We start from the raw sequence: 23,382 nt of genomic DNA, 5'->3' as shown, positions 1-23,382 counted from the left end.
CAAAAATACACACCTTCCCTTAAAGAGAATTATTTGTATCATGGTAGGTGTTGCACTACGCACTAGCACTCAAACAAATTGCTGGGAGTTAGCCCCCCAAAAAGGGATGATACAATCCCACCAACACATGTAATACCTCAAAAGAAGAATGAGGAGCAGTGGCAGGCGTTCTGCTTCAACCACGTTGCTAGACATTTTCGAAACCATATGAGCGTTTTGCAGATAACAAAGTGGAAAGAGGTCCACTTCGAACGTAGAGTCGTACTTACTGAGTGCTCGTTCAAGTCCTGGGAGTCGTCCATGGGGTGGGGGTGGTGGTGTTCACTGGTTTTCCTATTTTTGCTAGATGTGATGCCTCCCGTTGAATGACCCTGCAAAGTCCTGATTCAAAAACAAAAAAAATAAATAAACGCAATGAGCATTTTGATTTCTATAACATGCGTCAAAAGAATGCTTTAACACAATGCGAGACTGGAAAACGGATTTAATACAGTGCTTTGGCCCTCTGCGCAGAAGCCAGCGCTGCTCGGAGAAATGACACCTGGTGAGAATTCTTCTCGTAGCTAAAGGAATATGTCCCTAGAAAAAAAAAAAAAAAAAAAGACAGCGTCTATTTGTGGAGGTGCACAGCTATAATAAAGATTATTAATGTAAGCAGCTGTTGACACCGAGAGCAAAACATATCCCCTGGGGCAAAACCATTTGCTCAAAACTTTTGTAACTCACTGCATATACATTTTAATGTGCACAGCTCGACAGAAACACCTGGCAAAAAGGGAACATTTTGCTCCAACTATCAGCCTCACACGAAGGCGCATTATGGATTCAGAAAAACGCATGGAACCTACCAAGCGCCTTAAAACCGGCAACATCTTACGACGTGCTAGATTAAAGTGCTTTAACCAATTATCTGATCTCTCCGTGCAGAGCTGGGAAGCGATCCGCTGTGCTGCATATTGTGCATAGTTGTGGTTAGGTTTTGTGTGCGAGATGTCTGTGGCATAGCAGAACACCAGCATGGAAATTACTGTAAAAACGGAATACAATAAATAACCTAGAATGCAAACCAGATGTGAAAACCAAGACTGAGCTTGCGTTGTGCGGCCTGTTTTTTTTTTTAAAAAAAAAGACATTTTAGGCCCTTAAAATGTATCAAACAAAGGTCTCCTGTGTTGGAGCGAAAACTAAATTGCAGTATTATATTCAATAATACAAATAATTAAATTAAGGATTGTTGACGAAATGTCTAAAAACAGAGAGATATCAACCCGGTTTCAAGTCATAATACTACTCAATGGCATTTTGTAAAAGGAGAGCGCTAACTATTGGCAGTATATATTCCATGTATGCTCTTGTTATTCTATTGCTGAAACAAGGACTGAAAAATACATATTCATAGATGGATAGCTATCAAATCTAACACACATTCAAAGGAGGATTCCGACTAACATCTGATGGACAATGAAGGCAAAGATGGACTTCTCTGTTATGTCGCTCAGAACCTGTAGGTGCAATGTACCTCAGAGTAAATAGCAGACACTTGGTATTTGTATGCTGTGTACGACCCCCGAGGACCACATGGTATAAGATAGGAGAAAAATGGGAACTAATTAGAACATTAAAAAATCTTCCCCCACACACCAAAATAAAATATCTAATACTCTGCCTGCCCAACCATCTCCCTTGGGTACACAGATTCCCTCCCCCTAGCACCTAACAGCCCAGCAAACCTCCCCTAACCTAAAAATGGAAAACCTCGCCCTCCCCCCAAATAACCCGTTGCTATCCCACCTCATCACCAAATTCAAACAGTCGATAGCTTGTGTTCTGCAACCCTTCTCCACCACCAACCTTCCTCATATGGCCTCTTCCGTATTACCTAGTTCCAACCTCCTTTGCCTCCACCACCTCTCTTGCTCCTAGCATGGTTCCCCCCCCCCCTCAGCCCCCATTGTGGTAGTCTCATCACTGACAGGTTGTCAGAGGCACAACTCCCACACTGACAAGAACAGAGCCTGACAAACTATTATTTATAGAAATGATCTCGAAAAATTGTGTCTGCATTCCTCATGAAGGGTACCTCCCGAAACTCAGTGTAATTGAAGGACACAAACATGGATTAATGGAATTGTCATTTTGAGAATGTATACATTTGAATATATACTGTTTTGTTATTATATGTTGGCTATGCAAAAAAGCATAGTTTGCAAAATATTTTGTTTACAATTATGTAAATGTTTATTAATGTATGCAATTACATTTTTGTTGAAATATTTCTTGTTATCCCAACAGAATATTTAAGTTACTTTTTGTGAAACATACATGGGAAAGATACAATGAATCTAGTTAAAGGAATGGTTCACCCAAACATTTTTATTGCTCAAAAAGATGGGCAATAATAAAAAAAATAGATAGGGACTTAAAAAAAAAGTGCCAATGTAAAATTTTGAGCAAATGAAGCTCAAAATGTACAAAAGGAAGCACATGGGGGCATCCATTTTGGGAAATCGATGCCCGCCTGTGCTTGCTTTTGCGGCACCAATGAAGGAAAAGCCAGCCAGTGGTAGCTTTTGTTTACTACAGCTGGCTGGCTTTTCCTTCATTAGTGCCGCAAAAGCAAAAGCAGACACTGGCGGGCATCGATTTCACAAAATGGATGCCCCCATGTGCTTCCTTTTGTAAATTTTGAGCTTAATTTGCTCAGAATTTTACATAGGGACTTAAAAAAAAGTGCCAATCTATTTGTTTTATTATTGCCCATCTTTTTGTGCAATAACATTTTTTGGGCGAACCATTCCTTTAATTTACAATTCATAACTTTAACCAATTGATGAGATTGTGACGATTTATTTGCGTAGTATTAGCTGCATTTGGGACACTTCCCCCTATGAGTGCAGCCTCTTACCTGCAGTTGAGGCAGCAGGTTTTTTTATACTTTAAAATGTATAGAAGTGAGGAGCAGATAGGTATACCTTAGACGTTTGCACCAATACCTTGAAGCAGGGGTCAAGTCCTAAAAATGAAAGTGGAGGGACTCCTCAACAAACGCAATTGGATGCGATGTCGCCAGAAATTAGCATATCAATGTGATATATGAACATTTCATTAAATTGGCTTTGCATAACCACCCAAATTGCACAGGACGAATGGAATTTGCCTTTCATCAAATCAACACACACACAAAACCAAGGGAGGATATTTTCCTCTAATAGTGTATTTGAAAACATTAAAAGGTGTACATGTTTTAAACTCCAAGAAGCAATACAAATATTTTCCTTAGAACTTACAGTACTGAAATGGGACATTTCACCTTTAGTTGGCTGTTATTTTTCATCAGGTTATGTAGTGTAGTGGTGAAGTCTCCAGCCCACAAACCCTGACGACTGTGGAAAATCCCTGAGGCCATCTTTAGTTCATGAATTCAAAGAGGTCATTCAATGTTTCTCAATGTAGGTGCGGCGACTGAGCTCACCCTCTGAATAAAGTGGGTGGACTCCGTCCCCCACCCGTGTACCCTCGACTTGAGCCCTGCCTTGAAGTAATTTGATATACAGTTTTGTAGATTTGAAATACAGTAGAGCACGACCTTCAGACTTTTATTGCCCATTAGTTTTGACAAACTGTTAAAATCACATCCCCTTCACTGACAACAGTCAATGGGCTTTGCTGACTGGGCCACGCACAACCCCCGTTTCAATCAATCCGGTCTCAGAAGACAGGGGGAAGACAACGAAAACAAAAATGTTTTCCCCGTGCCATAATACCACAGCAGTGAATTTCACAATTTAAAAACCCCTGCTGTTATAGTACAGCATTGTGAAAAATAAAATAAATTGTTGCCAATTGCTTGACAACAGTAACATTAGTTGGATTTAGGCAAAGGGGACACCACAATTCAGCTTCGTAGCAATTAGGAAGTTGAATAAGTGCACCATATTTATTATGCCCTAAGGTACACACTTCACGTATTTTGCAATCCATCGCTTTTTGAGATACCGCCACCCCTCTACCTTGTAAGAATTATTGCCAGTGGTACATCAATGGTCCACTGGAATTATTACTCTGGCAGGTGGTAGAGATTGGCAACATTGTGTCTGCATATTACAGATTGTGGTATGGCATTACCGCCGGAGGTAAGTATCATTGAAGTAAAAATACCACTGTTTTAACACTTCGTCATCATTTTCAGCCATTGCAGGACTACTGCAGATTGGGAAAATGTACATATGACGTCAAATGTTTTGAATTTAGGCACGAGAATGACACTAATATAAGACATCCTGCAGTATGGGCAGGAAACAGGCTGTTTCAGTCAGAATATTTTTGTTTTCTGAACAAGATCAAACAGGTAAAAATGCTGGTGGTGCCCTAACTCAGAACGCTAGGGAGGTCAACCAAAACACCACGATTGGATTCGGTCCACAATAAAAATGAAATTAAACCGCAAATAGACTACTAATTGTTTCACTAAGGAGTTTTACCAAAATATAGTACATCAAGTTTACTTTGCATATTTACACAGGCATCCATACATTTGAAATCAGATTTGAATGGCTATTCTATGCCCAGATATTTAATTTATAATTCACAAACAAAATAATTGACATCACGTGAAATGCACTTCAAAGATTAGGAAATGCAAAAATCAGATCATGAAATGTATTTATCAGCAAAATATGCCTGTCATGACCTTTCAGGAGGGTGGACATGGCCTTTAACGGCCCACCAGCCTGAGCTAAGGCAGGCCCGTCGCTCGGGCCTCAGCTTGGGCTGTGACCCGTTAAATGCCATGCATGCCTTTAACAGGGCAGGAAAGCCACTCACACCCTGGCGTGCGAATGCCTTTCACAGTTTTTCATCAGGAGATTCGCATTGCTAGCGCGGCCAATCTCCCGATGAAAAAAGAAAAACGATGGCCACCACCGTATGGAAAAGGGACTAAGTCCCTTTTACATGTGTATATCAGCCAGATGGGAGGAGCTCCGGGACCAGAGTGCAATGCTCCGTTCCTGCAGGTAAGTGCAGGGGGTGGGGAGGCAACAGGGAGAGGCTGGTGCCTACCCGCAATGGAAAAAGAAAGAAAGAAGCACAACCAGGGGAAGGTCCTCGGGTGGCTGGCACACTGGGCGGGATTGCGCATTCTCACCCGCTGCTCCAGCCACCTGATTGGCTGAGCACCCCTTTCCTGCGTGCAAATATATCATATTGCACATGGAAACTGGGTAAGGACTTGTGATTCTGGTCCAAGGATTACACTCTAATCAATGGCACCTTTAATTTACTGTGTGAAGTAAGTCTTGCATATTTTGACTTCCCATTTAAAATGACATGTAGTTCCATTGGGAAATGCAATCAACACATTTAACACATCTGTGCAAGTCAAAATTATATTGACAATTTTAGTATTTGGACCAGAAATGGCTTCTATTCAGAGTGCAAGGACTGAGAATTTCAATGATTACTTTGGGCTTTCAAATTGGGAACAAACGAAAGGGAAATTCAAGATGGCTTTGATTTTTCACTTAGCAAGTGCCTGAAATTGGATTTCTTTAACGGAGACCACACTCCCAATATTTTACATATTTGGGAAAATATTATCCTCTTCTACTTTGACTAGGTCTGACACAGAGCATCTGGTACTTTAGTCCCTTTCCAAATCCATAAAATCGCATGATGTAGTCAAAGATTACAGGTGACACTTTGCTTTCTGAAACAAGCCTAGAAAATTACCTTTTTATTTTATCTGGGAATTGAAATGACAACTCCTACCCACAATTCTTTTGCTAGGGAAATCAATATTTCAATACACAGTGGGGCCTGGATTCACATGCATATTTGTCACTGCATTTAACTCTTGTGGACAGGAATCAACCACTACGATGCATTTAACAGGAGCCTTGTGGGTGGCACTGCCCTATTCTAGATGGCAAGGCACTGGACTCCAGGTCTTCTGTTCTCCTCAGCCCTTTGGATCCAAGTAACAAGGTTTCCCAAGCTCTGAGCCACTTCTGCCAGAATTTGGAAAATCCTGCTGTGTTCATTGACTCAGTCCTTTCTCTGCAATTTAGTAGAAATATCCGCAGCCAAATTGTATGTGTCCGTAAACAGGAAGAAAAGTGTTCCACTCCTCCTCGGTGTCATTATTATACTACAATTGTTATTTGAAGGGTTCTGGGATTGGTTTCGAAGGCACACACAAAAAGACCAATGTACTAAACATTAGCAATGGCGTTTTTTTCCATTTCATGAAGAATTGTATTTTCTTATTGAGATTTAAATGGAGCACTCTTGCAGTTTAGGGAGTGTCGTTTTTGATTCAAAACCTTCCTCATCTGGAAAACTAGTCCTTTTATGTGCAGCTATCTGTAATATAGAACTCAGTAAGTCACTAGGTTATGTGGCTGCAAAGCACTTGTCACTACACTTACATTTTAGGATAGCCAGAAACTTTCCACGCAGACTAGAATCCACTTGATTGTCTCTGGTCAAAATGCCTCAACTTAATGTCCTTATTGTAGTTTTGCATTCGATAATAATGCTCCATTTATACATACAATTTAATATCCCAGTACTGTCACCTTTCACACACCGCTTTGCTCTTTGCAATTAAAAAGGCACAGGACTCTGGTCTTCACTGCAAAGGTTCCTCTATATAACCGGTCCAAACAATTCCAAAGCAGGCCTTTATTTCAGTAATGTCTCTAAAATGGGAAAAGTTGAATGCCGTTTCCTCTCACATCCCAATATAATTTCCCCCTTTTGAACCAAGGAGACCAGTATGTTCTCTTTCTTCCTGCCCCATGACTGCTCGGCCTTCATTTCTCTCGCCCCTGTTCCTCTGCTTGTGTATTCACGATCTCTCAGATGCTCCCACCAGTAATAGGAGACTGGCATCTGTACTTTTAAGTTCTCTCCTGACATGCGTCAAGAAACTCAGAACAATTTAAGACAGCCTTAACTGCCCATACAACTCGTGCACTGTTAGTGTGCTCCGTTTTGTGTGCACCGTTATGTTATCAGTTGTAACCAAACACGTGGGGGACAGGACTTCATCTGCAATCGTTTGTATGTTTGCCAGTTTATCCAAGAACAAGGAAATGGTGCATTTCCTGTCAGAGCCAGCCGGCTCATAAGCCACAAGAGGTCTGTCGGGGTAATTTCCCTGGGGGGCCGGCAGGGACGTCCATGGACCTCTGGGGTTGGGGAGGCCCCAACTCCTCCCGTGTCCCAACAGAGTATGAGGCATACACGAGAGCAAAGAGTTACTGCTGTTTATTACATGAAACAAGCTGGGACGGGCTCACAGGTGATAGTCATACTTGTCTTAGAGGTCTTGGATGCCTATGTGTCAGTGGCGGACAATGGACAGGTCTGACCATTGGTTGGTGTGCATGTCTTTCCCCATCGCTGTAGTTGTCCAATTTGTCACTTCATTGTTGTAAACTGTGTCCCAGGTGTGAGACCCCAGCGCTTCTCTTTCCCGTAGGGCTTGGCATCGTATCAGGTTGGCTCGGTCACGTGTTAAGAGACCGTTGCTGGAGCAGAAATATGAGCATTTGATTTGTATTTCGGCTCTGAGGACCGTCTAGCAGTGGGAGGTGTAACCTTGGCAAGTGGAGCGCGCCATGTAGATTGCAACATTGCAGCCTTGGCTATGCCCTCTCGTTGGAGCTCGTTCTGCGTGATCAGCGCCTTGCAGTTTTGTCCGAGAGGCTTCGGCCTGGGAACTCTTGCTTTGCGGCCTACCTTGGCCTGGCTTATGGGTGGCGGTACATGGTTCATAATATGGGGGTCGCGAAGGGCGACAGTGTGTCATACGCATTAGTAAATATGTAAGGTTACATCTTCATGGTATTAGTGGCGAGGAAGCGTCTGCAAGCATGTACAAGAGCTCTTCTGGCATCTTGCGTTTCTGCGGTGCTGTAGGTGGCCTATGTGAAACATAACAACGATGCATGTGTGGGTGTAAGTGTTCCTCTATGTCATAGCACTGAGTATGTTCTTCGTGTGGGTTGGTGTGTGGGTGTCCAATGTGCTTGTTGGCACGTGTGTTCTTGCCTGTTGGCTATGTCGTTATGGCATCTCTAATGATGGCGGTATTTTGTGGTTGCTGTCTAATCAAGTTGATCAATATGGTCGATGTCGGTTCTCTCTGAGGTTCCTGCTCTGGTTTCATTGACGGGCAGACTCCCAGGCCGTGTGGGGCGTGGCTACAGGGAATCTTGACATCTGGGGCGGTGGTGAGCAGGTTGAATTCTTCTCTTGGGGGGTGTTTGGGTCGTGACGTCCTGGGCCATGATCTGGATGAGAATCGGCGGAAGGGGACGTCCCATTTTCTCTCTTCAAGTCAGTTGGCAGCTTTGAGCTGCACACTGCTGAGTGTTAACTGATAAAATCAACACAGGAAGTCGCCTTTTTATAAAGATTTGCAATGGTCACTTTTTAAAAGGACGAGCCAGTGTTGCATAGCTTACAGTGAGAAGCGGCTTGTAAAAGTTAATAAGATTCTACCTTTTGATCGAGAAAGCCTTCTGACATAGCCTGCACAAAACTGGGACTCTTTAATGTTACAAATTCTACCTCTGATAAAGAAACCGAGACGTTACCCAAAATATATATCCTTTCCGGTCCTAACCAGGATCCTCAATCTCCTGGATAAGGGGCATGAAAGGACACACGGAGAGATTCAGGAACTACGAATCATGATGGTAGAATGCTTGGAAAAAGTAAGTAAGGTGGAAGGGTTTGTGCATGCTCCGAATATATACAAAAAATATATCCTACCACAACCAGATAAGGAAACCAAGGTGAGGCATAATATAGGATACCAAACGAGGGACAAAGTCATACAGAATAAGCATCATAGCAAAAATGTGCAAGAGAGCTCCACTGAAGAATTGAAGGAAATGAAGAAGTTGATTATGATCAACTCGGAGAAAATAAAAAATGTGGGAAACCAGAGAGAAATGGAGTATGAAATTAGAGACAGTAAAGAAACTAATGCCTCAGAATTAAGTATTGGAATTAAATCCGACAGTCCATCTATTCTATTGAGGGTCTTAGAAGAGGAGGTGATGGAGAAGCAGACATTGAAACAAACACAAGGCTTAGATCCCAACCAGGGAGAAGATCAACCCTTTGTACATGTCATTTCACGTAGAGAAAAGAAAATGAGGGCAAGAGCTATTAAAAGAAGAGCTAAGAGTGAAAGGATTGCCAACTCAGGATCATCAAAGAAATCACAAAACCAACCCTCCTTAAAAATAAAAAATACAAATATGAACATTAAAGATATTTGTAGTTTATCAGGTGAGGGTGGTACATTAGATTTTACCCAACTTAATGAAGAAAGTAAGTTGGCATTGTATGTAAAAGGAAGACTCAGGTAGACAGGATCTGGGAAGAGTGGGCACTCCCACACAGACAGTAGAAACTGTATGTAAGGTCCATGATGCTGAATACGGAGAAGCCCAAAACACCCTATCTGAAGCCATGAAAGGGGAAAATTGCTACCACTGAACAAAAAATAAAAAAATAGAAACAATTAAAAAAAAAAAAAGAAGATCTCAAAAAGTCGTATGATACTGGAGCAGAAGGGTGTAAAGTGGTAAGGAGTATCCAACAGTTTTTCAGCACAAAAACAAAAGAAAAGACTGTTATAGAAAACGTGCAGGAGACAGGAATGGATAAGACAACACATAAGGATGCCCCTAAGGGTCCGGACCCCCTCACTAATCCTACCGAGCAAGAGGGGACCGGAACCGTGGGAGGGATTGAAATTAAGGAAGTCAGTGATATTGATTCAACTGTTATTCCCAGTGAAGATATGTAAAATACTGGTACAGGAAGCACTTCTCAAAATTCTTCAACAGTCATCCAAGCTTGCTCGAACCCTCCCTGCTCCAATATTCCATTTAGAGCACAAAACCTTGGGGGAAGCATTAAGGAGGAACCCTCCTGAAATTGTCACACAAAGTAAAGAAGACTACAGGGACCAAATGATCGATCGCATGAAGATGGGTCTAATACCGATATGCCAAATTTAAAACATGAATATCTCTCCATTAAGGCCTCGGTCAGCAACACTGAGATGAGCACGGAAGGTAGAGGGGAAGGACCACCGATTAATCGAATACAACAGGTGGACAAGGAATTTGACGAACGTATCAGAGAAAAATTTGAACTATGGAATTTAGAGAAGGCTCATGAAAAAGGAAGGGACATCAATCCAGGGTGGGATGTAAAGTTTGAGACCCGTGGTGGTAGGGAGTGGGAATCAGATAAGCAACCTAAGCTTGAGGAACAAGATCCTAGGTATCAAGATGCCGGGCAAGAGAACTGGAGAGAATGGTGGGAACCGAAATAGGTGGATGACCCTAGTGTCTCATTGAATTTTGTATTAACAATAGGAGGTCCCCCCTCCCTAAACCGAGTCAGAATCCTCTAATTGTTTAACGAAATTCCTCGCCTCTCATTGATCTCCTCTGGGGATATTAAGCTCATAAACTATATCCATCTGACGAGATATGATTGTATCAGGATTGTGTTCTATTCGAGAACAACTTATGAACTTGTACTCGCAGAAGGAGTGGCTATGCAAAGATTTGGTTACGATATTGTAAATTTTAGTCGAGGTTCGGGAACACAACAGGGTGGGGACTGGATAGGTTATTCCAGTAAGTCAGAAGGGAATAACCAAACAAATGGAGGTTTTAACGTAAACATTGAGAAACAGCTCAAAGACATGAATGAGTTTAGAACATTGGCACAATCCCTGAGAGAATCTATAGCCAAGATTAAAGGTTTGAAAGACTCCACCTATAGTATTGCGAAGCTAAATTTCCTATCATGGAACTCTAGGGGGTCCCGTCCTTTAACTTACTCTGTAAACACCTGTTCAGAGCTCGTGAAATATTCCTTTCTGTGCATTCAAGAAACCTCGGCAACAGCCGCTATATTTCTAGATGGCTTTACAATTTTTCAGGAGCCCGCTATGAAAAAAGGGGAGACCGGCAGGGGGACTGATTATTACTATCAAGAATAATACCAACTTTGAAACAATAAAGAATTTTAGTATAAATAAAGGGTGTATAGCCTCACTCAAATGTGGGTTGGAAGAGTGCACAAATTTATTTGCTAATTATAAATATATATTGGCAACCAGAGTGTGATTTAAAGCAGTTTATCGAGTCTATTGATTCATTAATTCAGGAATGCCAGGACTTAGATGATGATTTGTACATTGGTATATGTGGGGATTTTAACTCTTAAATTTGTGTGGAAGAAGAACAATATGTAGGAAGGGTTGCTCGTACTAGAATTGAGCGGGGAGACTCACGTAAGCACCTTCAGGGACAGCAATGGGCACAATTTATAGGTGGCTAGGGGCTTCAATGTGCAAATAATCTGCTGGAAAATTCAACGGACAAATCTACCTGGTCAAATGGCAAATGGAGCTCTACTATTGACTATATTTTTGTGTGTACGAAGACATTTCAAAACATACATGAGTTTAAATTAATGGATGTATCTGTGAGTGACCACAAAATGTTGAGAATGGTATTAGTAACTGAGGTGGACAGGGTGGATGTATTTAGCTATGATATTCCACTGTCTCTAAATGCCCAACAGAATCGAATTGTATGGCACAAAACAAACATCAACATCAAACAAACAACATATGTTTTTTCAAGAAGATTTTGACAATAGCACGTACACTCAAAAAAAATTGTTATATGCACAAAATTTCTTTGGGGGCTATATAGAATCCATTGTTATAGGCAAAGCGAGATTAAACAAAAAAAAATTATACAAATAGGAAAGAACCCCACAAGCACGTATTCTCTGAGGAAATGAAAACACTAAAGAACAAATGTAATCGTGAAATACGTACATTCCTAACTTATCATAAAAACTCACTAAAAGCGTTGAATAGGAGTGAATTCTCCCAGTTAAAAAACAGATGGAAGAGGAAAGCTAGGTGCCTACGTGCAAAATTATATCAGGGAGATGCCGAAGACATGTTGGTATCTCTTTGTGATGCTAACACACGTAGATTTTGGGCATTAGTAAATAAGGGAGGAACAACGCAAATGAAAGCCCAATCTGTTTGTGTAAATTCCGAAAAATGGGAAGGACATTTTGGTACTTTATATTCCGCTCCAGGGGTGGCTTGGAATCCCTCACTGCAAATGGTAAATGTAATTTGGGATATTCCATTTGATGTGAAAGATATCGAATGTATCATCGTTAAAAGCTCCTCTTCGAGGGCCCCTGGCCCAAATCTGCTCTGTAATAGTGTCATGAATGGAAACGTAAATACATGGGCAAAAATGTTATTCCTCTTATTTAAAGACATTCTGTTCACAAAGACTATCCCTTCAAGTTAGAGAATGTTGTATATTGTACCCATTTATAAAAAGGATAGGTCACTTCCATCAAGCTACGGACCCATTGCTCTGTTAGATGTTGACTCCAAAATTTTTGCAAGTCTCATATTGGTTCATATTTGGAGTTGGATGGACAAGTTTGGGATTCTGTCCCCCAATCAGTTTGAGTTTAGAAAAAATGTAGGTACAGACGCAGGTGGTCTTCTAATTAACATCTAACAAAATGCAGCGTGGACCCCAGGAAATCCACCTATCTATATAGCTTCAATTGATCTCACTGCTGCTTTTGATCTAGTGGATAGAACAATTTTGTGGTCCAAACTTGAAAATGTAGGTATGCCAACACCTCTGTTATCTATATTGTACAATATGCATGAAGATTCTAGACTTCAGGTGAGACTTAACGTGGAGGGAGTCCTATCTCGAGAGATTAGGGTCAAAAATGGCCTAAGGCAAGGATGTATTTACACACCGACCATTTTGAATCTGTATTTCTCGGATATGGGGCAGAGTTTTAAACATCTTTTAGTTAACTCACCAAAGATTGAGGATACCAAGATTGTACGGACTGCATATGCAGACGACGTGACCCTGTACGAACATACTCCCACTGGACTCCAGCGTCTCTTATCAGCTTTTAAAGATTATATCTTTGTAAACACGCTAAAAATAAACCACTCAAAAACAGTCATAGTCCGTCTTTCTCATAAGAAAAAACAAAATGGCTTCTCATGGTTTCTAAACCATGAGAAACTTCCCACCATTACAGCAATCAGATACCTTGGGTATCCTGTATTCGGGGACAAAAAAAAGGAGAATTTTCGTAACCTCCTGAATGCGAAGGTCGGCACAATGACTGCACAAGTGAGAAAAATGGATTCAAAATAAGGAAAATTCTCGTTAATGCCATGTATTCGCCTGTATAAAAGTCGAATTGTAGCCCAATTTAGTCATGGCCTAGAATTATGGTGCAGGTCAGAGGTGGCACTATAAGAAGCTAAAATTGCAAAATCAATGGTGAGGTGTCTGCCTAAATGTGTGCCCTTGCCGGCAATTCGGTATGAACTTGGCCTGCACTCGTTGAGGAGCGTTTTAGAATGGTGAAGATTGTCCCTTTATAGGAAAATGATCACCAGCAATGAAACTACATTGTATGATATCATGGGGAAGGGCATCCGGAGTGGTGCTCCTACTTCTAAATATCAGAGATATGATGGAGGAAGCTAATGCTGTATTGGATCTATTGGGTGTGCCTAGAGATATGTTAATTCGGAACCCAATGAAAGTAAAAAAACTACTGTCACATGGGGACTGGAATCTTACAGTACATGAGGTTAGAAAAACCTGCCTATACAATCATATTGTAAATGTCAGCAAAAAGATGGGGGAAACTGCATCATATCTAATTAAATTTCCGGATCGAGAATGGAGACAATACTTTATGAGATTTCGATTTAATGTTTTGGGAACGGGAGAAATACAAGATATCAGAAATTGTGAAGTCAGGGGTTATTCGTTTTGTAAACAGAAGGATTACTGCGAGACACTAGTGCACTTGTTGACCCAATGTGACGGATTAAGAAAGGAACGTATCAGCTATTTCAGTTGCCATGTACCCAATACTGAGTGCGTGGATTTGGAGCTTCTGTGGCAAGATATGTTGAAAGAGTAAAGTTACAGATTGCAATAATAGGATTTCTAAAAATGTGTTGCAATCTATGAAATTCTTTTAAAAACCATATGAAATAATGCCATATAATGTACTTGCAACGCACTGGCACCATATTAATTAATGTGCTGAGTTTATAAAACCCTGTCAAAGCAATACAAAATAGCCCATATAATGTCTGGCAACGCATTTGAATCGTATCAATTCCTAAAAGTAGCATACTGGGGTGTGTTATGGAAATGATAACCGTTACTCGTATGTACTGTTGGTAAGAAAATTGCTGTGTTTGGATGAGTGTTTTTATATGTATTTTATTGGAGCGTACTGCAAACCGAATCTTAACATTATTATTAGCCATATGGCGTTTTAGAATGATAAGATCTGAGTTTTTAGGGATTTTATGAAATTGTGTACGTAATTGTTATATGAAATTATATGGAAATCTTGAGACTTCTTTGTTAGTATTGTTTGCACTTGTCTATATTCCTGTTTCTTTGTATGTTGAAAGGAAAAAAAAAATGAGAAAAAAAGAATGTTCTTGTTTTGAAAAAGTTACTTAGTAACTATAAATACATTTTTAAAAAAAAATATATATATATATATATATATAGACATAGTAATAACTTGAGTATTTGGCGAGAATTCATTACACCCACTTTACACTGCAGCTGCTATTTAAGAGTATGAAATTATAAAATAAAATTCAGCTACAAGAGATGCGATTTTTGGAGGTAGTAAGATTGCTTACTTCATTAGGACTGGCTTTTACTAATGCATTCACCACCAGTGGTAAGTCATTTAAGTAAATTATAGTCGGTTGGTTTTTCTGTTCCATAATTGGAGGTATTGTGAGGTTTACTTTCTTTGTCAGTACTTCTTACTGGAATGAAAGATAATGAGTAAATTTGAATTGTCTCTTGGTACATCAGAACATGAAGGTCTCTACGAAGATCTCTGCAGTAAGTTCTGGACACACAATTATAATGTATAATGAGAACTCAGTTGGGTGATCACCTACTGCAAACATAAACAAGAAAACCAATGCGGGTGGCACTGATTTGAATTACTTTCAATATCTGTTTTATACAAATACATGGTATTGCTTCTGTGTGATGCGCTCTTGCAAGATAAAATGCAAGCATGTCAATTGTAAAATTTAAATTAATGTTTGTCTCAGCATCTCTACATGAATTCAGCTTAAGGCATTTACTTTCCTAAAGTATATGTCATTGTTCTAAAACTTGACTCTTTCCAGATATTTTGGACCTAGACAATCATGGCCCATAATCAGGACTATGCCAGCCAGTGATGATTGGAGTTCTAGAGCAAAATATCTGGAGCATGCTCATTCAACGGAAGTAGCCTTAGACCATGGTGATGCATTTCTAAAGGCCTTTAGTCCCAGTGAGAAGGGAAGGGGGCTGGTTTGTGAAGACACGAGAGTTCTGTACAACTTGGGAAGACTTCCACCATCTTGTTTCTCTCTGCCTCTCTCTCTCGCCTTCCTGTTCCCTTCACTTCCTATAGAGAAAATCACTTTGGGTGAGATGTCCGAAGGGCAAAGTCCACTTGTTTTAAGAACAGAGATTGGACCACTGAAGCAGGCTAGCTTCAGTCCAATCACCTGGCTTTTACCTTTAAAAGAAGGGGTAACGCACCACTTCTTTGAATCACCTTTTGGACACCAACTCTTGAAAAATATTTCCTTTGGAGAGCAGTCCTTTCCAGAGTCCTCCAGTTGTGAGGTGAAGGCGGGTTTTCCAAGTGTGATGAATCGGAGGGTGTTGTCCCTTCTTTCCTACAGGGAAACTTATCAAGTGGGCTGGGCAGTGCATCCACAGTACAATAGTCCCCTGGGGGATGGTGCACCAAGAGTGGATCACATGGGAGGGGAATCCCCATATGGGATTGGGTACAATCATCACCAGAGAATGCAGTATCTCGCCAATTCACTCCTTTTCCAATCCTCCTGCCCCTCCCTGGATAGGGCTATTGCTATCAAGTTAAGCAAACTAATATATAATGTCAACAATGAGGAGCCAAGTAGTCCAGGCTCGAGCAAACGTGCCGGAGAGATGTGACGGAGGGCGCGCCATCCCCTGAATAGGAATAGCAAGAGACAGGCCTGTACACAAGGCGAAGCGTGGAGGAGACAGAACGTGCAACCGGAGAGAAGTCTCGGTCTGCAGGGATGCTGCAGATTCCCCTGGACACCCAAACAAACCCGGAAACTCCAGAAAGAATACAGCTACCAAAAAACCATCAGTTCCACCAAGAAGGAAGCAAAAACGTACGTGGGTTGCCTAGTAGCTGTGAGAGGTCTGAGAAGCATCAGGGTGAGCTCACGAGTTGTCGACAGTGTGTCTGGGACCCTGAAACAAAGGAGAGACAGTTGTATACTTGGCAGGAGAGAGTGAACCGAGCGTATATGGCACAAAGGTGCGAGTCTGGGACCTGAACACAAGAGAAACAAGGTCTGAGATTCAAAAGAAAGAGCGTCTGGGACCCTGAAACGAAGGAGAGACAGCTGTAGAATTGGCAAGCAAGTGAACCAAATGGATACAACACAACCATGCGAGTCTGGGACCTGCACCCAAAAGCAAGAGGTTCTGGGACCCTGAAGCAAATGAGGGAGAGAGTTGTGTACTTGGCAATCGAGTGAAATGAATGGATACAATGCAACCTTGCAAGTCTAGGACTCACACCCATATGTGAAGCCAAAGTTTAAAGCCAAGAGGGTCTGGGACCATGAAAGAAGAAAAGAGACAACACAAGAGGAAACACTTGCTTGGCAGGGAAGCAAACCAAGTTGTGTAATGTATTGAGAGTCTGGGACCAACACTCACATGAGAGGTTAAGGATAAGAGGGCCAAGAACCCTAAGACTGATAAGAGAAAGGAATCCTACGCTTGGTCCAGCAAATTAAGAGAATAAGAAGTTGGGAAAGGAGCACAACTCTACCTTTTGGAGTCGCATATTTTGGAACACATTTTGCATCATTATTACCAGTGAGACTGGGAACCATTCTGTTTGAAAGCACAACAAACACTTTATACTTTAGGAAAAGACCACCTTGAACAGTTATTTCATATTGTTAGTGTTGGCGACAGTAGTAAGTTTGTGGATGCGACAGTGACAGACTTTTTAATTTCTGAACTTCCTGATAATTTCATATTTTTCCTTTGAGGCAGGGAAACCCCTGTTATCTTTAGGAATAGAAAAGCATTTTCCCAACCCTCTTATTATTAATAAGTATTTATTCAAAAATATACAAGTACTGTGTCTGAGCCTTACTTCTGCACCCTTGCATAAACCAGAGGCAAATTCTGCCCCCTACCCATACCCAGGGACCATGGGGGGTGAACCGGCTGCTGGAATAAAACCTGCCCCTCTGCTAGCCACAGCGATACCCAGGACCTCCCTGTGTTGAAATACCCCTGCATTTGTGTGCCAGCCTCCGTTTGTTTGGGAGCCTGAGAACAAGGTGCAATTGTGTCCCTTGAGTGGGACTCGCAGCAACCTGAGTAGGGACCTGCTGCTGGAGCAAGACCCGCCTCCATGACAGCCACAGCGGTACCCAGGACCTCACTAAGGACCCCTGCAGTTGTGTGCCAACCACCCCTGTGTTTGGGACCATGAGAAAAGGACTTTGATGAGGTGATGAAACGCCTGCCAAAGAGGAGGAGATTAGCTTGAGGGCCTTAGACCATGACGGTGCAATTAAGGTAGACATTAATGATGACTTTAGAGGAGTCTAAGGAAGCCATGAGAACTGCCCAGCGGGTGCCACCATTAATGGGAGAGGAGGAGACAGAACAGAGATCATATGAAGAGTCCATAGATCTGGTGAAGGAACGACAACGAAGATGTCGGTAAGTGTCTGTCTAGAGGAAGTGCTGGAATAAGTATCAGCGATGGGGAGACCTGGGTTGGAGGCCAGGATATCCTTTTTTAATTTCTTCCTACCAGATTTAGTGAGAAGGTCCTACCAGATTTAGTGAGAAGGGAATGATAGTCGATGGAGAAGCAGTTTGAGAAGATAGGAGAAACAGAAACCGCCATGGGAGAGGTAGTGAGGAAAGGAGGGAGAAGCAGGGGGAAGGCAGGTAGGGGTCAAACAAAGAGCAGTAAAGTCACCGGAGTGGCATGTTACAGAGAAGCAACAGTTACAAGCAAAGTGCAGAGCAAGTTAACAAAGTGCAGCAAGATTTGACTTTTAAACCAAAAGCAAAACCGGCAAGATTCAACCTTACAATTGGGTTCAGATACAGGATTATTCATCACAGATTAATCAGATGCAAGCAAAGGGTAAAACAACAATGCAATTCAATGTGTGAAGTAGAGAGGGTGAGTGAAATTCCAAAGATCTTAGGAGTAAGTCCAGAAAGGAGGGAACTAAACCATGGTAAGGATGTGTGAACGTCAAAGTTGTTTGGAGTTGTTAGAAATGTTTGGTGGCTCCATTATTGAAAGGTCTGGTTCCAGGGTGTAGGAAGGACCCGGGTAGCGGACAGGGGCCTTAGGAGTGGGCCTTTGGCGAGGGGCCGGCTAAAGCCTGCTGGTCCTTCGTTGGTCAGGAAGAGGAGCTCCCCAGCCAATGCCAGAGCAAAAAATAGGGGAAGACAGGATTGCACACGCTTCCTCAGATGGAAATGAGGCCCGGGCAGCCATGTTGAAAACACTGCATGGTGCCAAGGTTTGCAGGCATCAAATATGCTCCACATTTCGTGGTGCAGCAGGCAGCAGGATGCTACAGACACTGTCAAGTAGTGCGAGGTGGAAGCGCTGGTATTTACACAACAATTCTTTTTTTTGTGCAAATTTCAATTTCTTTTCCTGAAATGTGCAGGCACAATAAGACACAAAGTAACAGACAATGGACCCCCACACCCTTCCAACCAGCTCCTTCTCTATAACTGAATAACTGGCTTCCAAGCATCCTTATTGGAACCATGGGGTAACAAAAAACTTCACGAGGCATGGAACCTCTGACATCACACCCACCTACACAGACACCAAGATATAACACTTCTCCCTCCATTAGCACACAACACAAACAGGGCGAACAGCAGCAGTGACCATAAGCTAAACCATAAGTCAACCATAAGTCACATGAGCGCCACACTCACCTCCCCCCCCCCAAAGCACTTTCCACAAAGTGGTCAACAAAGAAGGAACATGCCAGGGCCATAGGAAAAAACAAAAAGGTAGACCACCCCAGACCAGAACCCGGACCAACAAAATGCCACAACACAAACATAACTGAGAGTGTTGACAACTGGATTGAAAAACTATTCCTACGCAGAACGGGAATACCACCAGTGAGCATGGACAATACTCTCCTTTGCAGAACAACAATACCACCATTGAGCATCCCCGAAATCCACCAGATCATCAAAAACACTCCACTCCCCCAAAAGCATTTCAAAACACAGGACAAGAGCATGATGCCCACCAACATGGACAAAGGACAGATACCCACTGTGCCAAAAAACCGGCAGGATCACACAACCTGAAAAATTCTCAAAAATGCACAGCAGCTTCTGCTCTGGGCTGCCACGCCTGGGCGCAGCTTTGCTCTCCTCTGAGCAAATAAAAACCACCAACAAACCTGTCAACCAGGGAAACCTCTGAACTCCTGTTCTGGGCTGCCACCCAAGAGCCTCAGACATGTCACACCTGAGCACCGCCCAGCTCACCTGCAAAGTACACAAACAACCACAAATCCTGTTGGGAGTCACTAAACGAACCTCAACCAAATCACCAAATGTGGAACACTAGTGCCCACCTACACACTCTACTCACTCCACCACCATAATGCCCAAAAAAAACAAAAAAAAGAAGGAATGATGAAAACCCAGATAACCACAATGCATTTGCACCCACGCAAACCAAAGATCAAGCAAAAATGATCAAAAACGAACCTCCAAGGCCACAAACTATTTCCCAAAAGCAGAACAAACACCAGGGCCAAAGATGAACACCCAGATGGATACCCTCACCACTTCACCCACTGACATCATGGTGTACCTTTACACCACGAACATCCACATTGGTGCAAAATATGGCCAAAACTAACAAAAGATTGTATGTCCCTGCTGCATGGATAAACACAGTGAAACCTGAACTCAACCAACCAGAACTCCAACTTGCACAACCGGACCAAAAAGCGCCAAAAGCATGACAACGACCTAGCACCATGGCTAAATCCCAAACCAACATGTATAGAAACAATCATGAAACAGATGGTGCAAAAAACATCTACCCAAAATGCACCACCAGCCTGCATATGATTTCCCCTCAAATTCGAGTATAAACCACCAATGCAAGCAGTTGAACCTCAATGCAAGCACAAACATGCACTTGGAGATGCTCACTAGTGGTATTCTTGCACCGAGCAGGAGAGAGTATTTTTCCATGCACACAGGTGGTATTCTGTTTCTGCGTAGGAGAGAGTATTTTTCCATCTGGTTGTCATCACTCGCTCAGTTCCGGTTGTGTTGTGCTTTTTTGTTGTTTCATCAGTACCACTACAGCACTTTGCTACACAGTACCAGCAGTGATTGTCAATTTTAGCACGCACAGTTAAAGATTTCTCTGGTGCCCATATGTGTATCTTTGCTGCATAAATATTATGTTGGGGTCACATGCACACCTCTTCAGATTTATTATGGCCTACCATTCTCTGACAGAGATTACTTATTTCCATTTTTTAAGTGGGCACATGTCCTCCTATAATTCCTGCTCAGACATGTCTTTGTATAACTAGACAGTCATGTTTCAGGTTGCTGTCTCTATCAAGAGCCATGCAAATCTGTGAGGCTTACATTTGTATTGGTCACTGACCAAACCCCATTATATAGGTTTATTCTTGAGATAATTGCTTTTTTCCTTCTGCCACATTATGTTTGATCTCAATCATGCTTGAGGTTTGCACTCCAAAATCTTTGAAAAGTTCACTCAGAGTTGTAGGCCATTACACAAGTCCTAGCATTCATCACCTTGCCTGCCTGCTTTGTTTTATTCTTTGGCCATGGAAGATTGTTACGACCCTGTGCATGAGGGGCTCTGCATTGTATAGAATGGTAGTGGGTTTCCATTCTTATTTTTCACAAATATAAGATTCCAACTCTATTTTGTTTGTGGTTTGCAGCAGTGTGTGGGTGTCCTTCATTCTGGATCATAGTAAGTGTCATGCCAAGGTTTTCTGAAGCACTGCCCTTTCCCCAGTGGCTAGCCTTCTGAGTCACGGTTGCCTTGTGGTAGATTGTTCGGCTTGGGAAGTGAATCTTCTTTTTTCCATAAGCAAATAACATTTTAATCACACCTAGAAGTGCTTTCATTCCATCAACCATAAAATCTTAAATGTGCTGATTTTTTTCCCAATCTGGAATTTCTAGTAGGAGAAAAGGATTTCCCACCTCTTTCTCATGTTATTCATTCCTTACACCATTGGTTTGAGGTGTGTTCCCACTATCTTTCAGTCTTTTCGTGGGATTATTTAAGCAATAAGCCCCGAGCAGGCGGTCATTAACATATGCGTTAATGTCCTGCCAGCTCGGGGCTTATTGCCATTAGTATTTCTGGGTTGGAAGCCCCAGGATACTAATTTTTTTGTATTTTTTTACTCATTTCGTTTGTACATTACCGCGGTAGTTGCAGTACGCGCTAGTGGAAATATAACTAGACCGCGTGTATTGCTTCTTTGCTATGGAACATTGAAAGCGAGTCGGTGACGTTGAAGGTGATTTCGGCAGGCGCGTTGGGAGGAAGCAATGTGGACACAGAGGCAGTCATGTTTGCCAACGCCATGGATTTTATCTGTTTAGTTTTTGTTGAAATTCCTTTGGCTTTCAAAAGGAAAGACTGCAAGTGGGTGAGGTAACGGAGCGATGCATGTTATCGCAGAAAATGGCAGAGTTGGAATGCGAGGTAAGAACAATGCCACACCGGCACGAGGTGCACGCAGTTGCGTGGCTTGCCTTACCATGCAGTAAGGCTCAGAAAACAACCAATTGGCGAGAAGAATTTCTCGCTTTTGTATGTAGACTGTGTACTTATGTTAAAAAACTGAAACTGAGTGGCTCACATCTCAATGGCCATGTCTACAGATGATGCCAAAAGCAATCTTTGGATTAAGGCAAGAAATATAATGCCTACATATAATACCGAATTCATCTTGCATCTAGAGAAGGGCAGGGATTTTCCATTAGAAGTAGGAGGCAAATATTAGCATATTATCTGTGTACAATGCTACTTTGTATTCTTCCATTTGCACACACTGCTGCTGGCTAACGTCCTGATCTAGTGGCTACTGCATAAGCTAGCAGTGACTGGGAGCATCCTTCCTTGTACCTCATTCTAGTTGAGAAAAAGTTGATTGGCATCCATTAACTTATACACAAGCCTGTACTGCATTCTGCATATTTCCCTCACCAAATCCTCAGTTGTCCAGAGTCTAAAGGAAGGCCCAGCAAAACCTGTCACATGTCGCCTGTCTGTGAGATTACTAAGTGGGATCCTCACGTTTCTCATCAATGATTTGCAGCTCCCAAAGTCCAATGTTGGCGATTCCTTCTATGCCTTTAATGAAATCCATTTGATTCTTTCGGATCCATGTCCTCTTTGCTGTGTTGTGTTGCAATACCCAGGCATATAAATTAGTTTAAACATTTATTTGAGATATTGGCTGATAGCTTGAGTACTCATTCTCTGGTCTCTCGACCTCGCAAATCACTATAATTTGCACTGGCCTGTGGGTGGGGAACATTATTAGTTGTTCATTTTCCATGAATACTTACAGAAGCATCAAGAGAACCAGACTGAACACATGTCTTAATAATTGTACAGCAAAGCCTCTAGTCCTACAATTATTCCATTAAGCATTCCACTGAATGCTTCCTCCACCTCATTCAACTAGATAAAATAATGTAATTTGGTTACTTTTTCATCTATTATTGTAAGATTAAGGTTATTCAGAAATCGTGTTTCCTCCTTATCTGCATTTGTGCCGTCTGCTTCTGATAAATGTTTCAAAATTGGGTCAATATCTGTTTTGCAGAGCGGACAATAGAGGTGCCCCGAGTTAGCATAGATGACTTCAAGAGGTATGTTGGTAGATTCACAGTGCATTCGCTCAGCTTTCCCAAAAATCATGACCAGACTCCTACATTACAGTTTTGCCATTACAAGGTACTTCTAATTTATTAAACATCTTATTCTGGTAAAGGCTAACGTACGAGTTGTTTTTTTTTTTCTCTAGCAGAATTACCCCATGTTTGGGTCATACTTGCCCATCTTTCATTTTTGCATTCAAAGGAATCT

General features: G+C 41.9%; 1 protein-coding gene across 7 annotated transcripts in view; it reads right to left on the bottom strand.

Moving 5' to 3' along the window:
* Positions 1-23,382, bottom strand: part of EYA4 (EYA transcriptional coactivator and phosphatase 4) — an 818,352-nt gene that overhangs the window by 626,884 nt on the left and 168,086 nt on the right. For all 7 annotated transcript variants that reach the window (XM_069607662.1, XM_069607666.1, XM_069607661.1 and 4 more), the window contains exon 2: positions 270-381. In XM_069607662.1, coding sequence (XP_069463763.1) covers positions 270-302 — 33 coding nt within the window. In that variant the 5' untranslated portion in view covers positions 303-381. The remainder of the gene's footprint in view (positions 1-269; positions 382-23,382) is intronic.

The sequence above is a fragment of the Ambystoma mexicanum genome, chromosome 4q, assembly GCF_040938575.1.
Source record: "Ambystoma mexicanum isolate Mex_15411 chromosome 4q, UKY_AmexF1_1, whole genome shotgun sequence".
NCBI classification, from domain to species: Eukaryota; Metazoa; Chordata; class Amphibia; order Caudata; family Ambystomatidae; genus Ambystoma; species Ambystoma mexicanum.
Note: the sequence above shows the minus strand (reverse complement) of the source record. Positions and strands in the feature narration are given on the sequence as shown.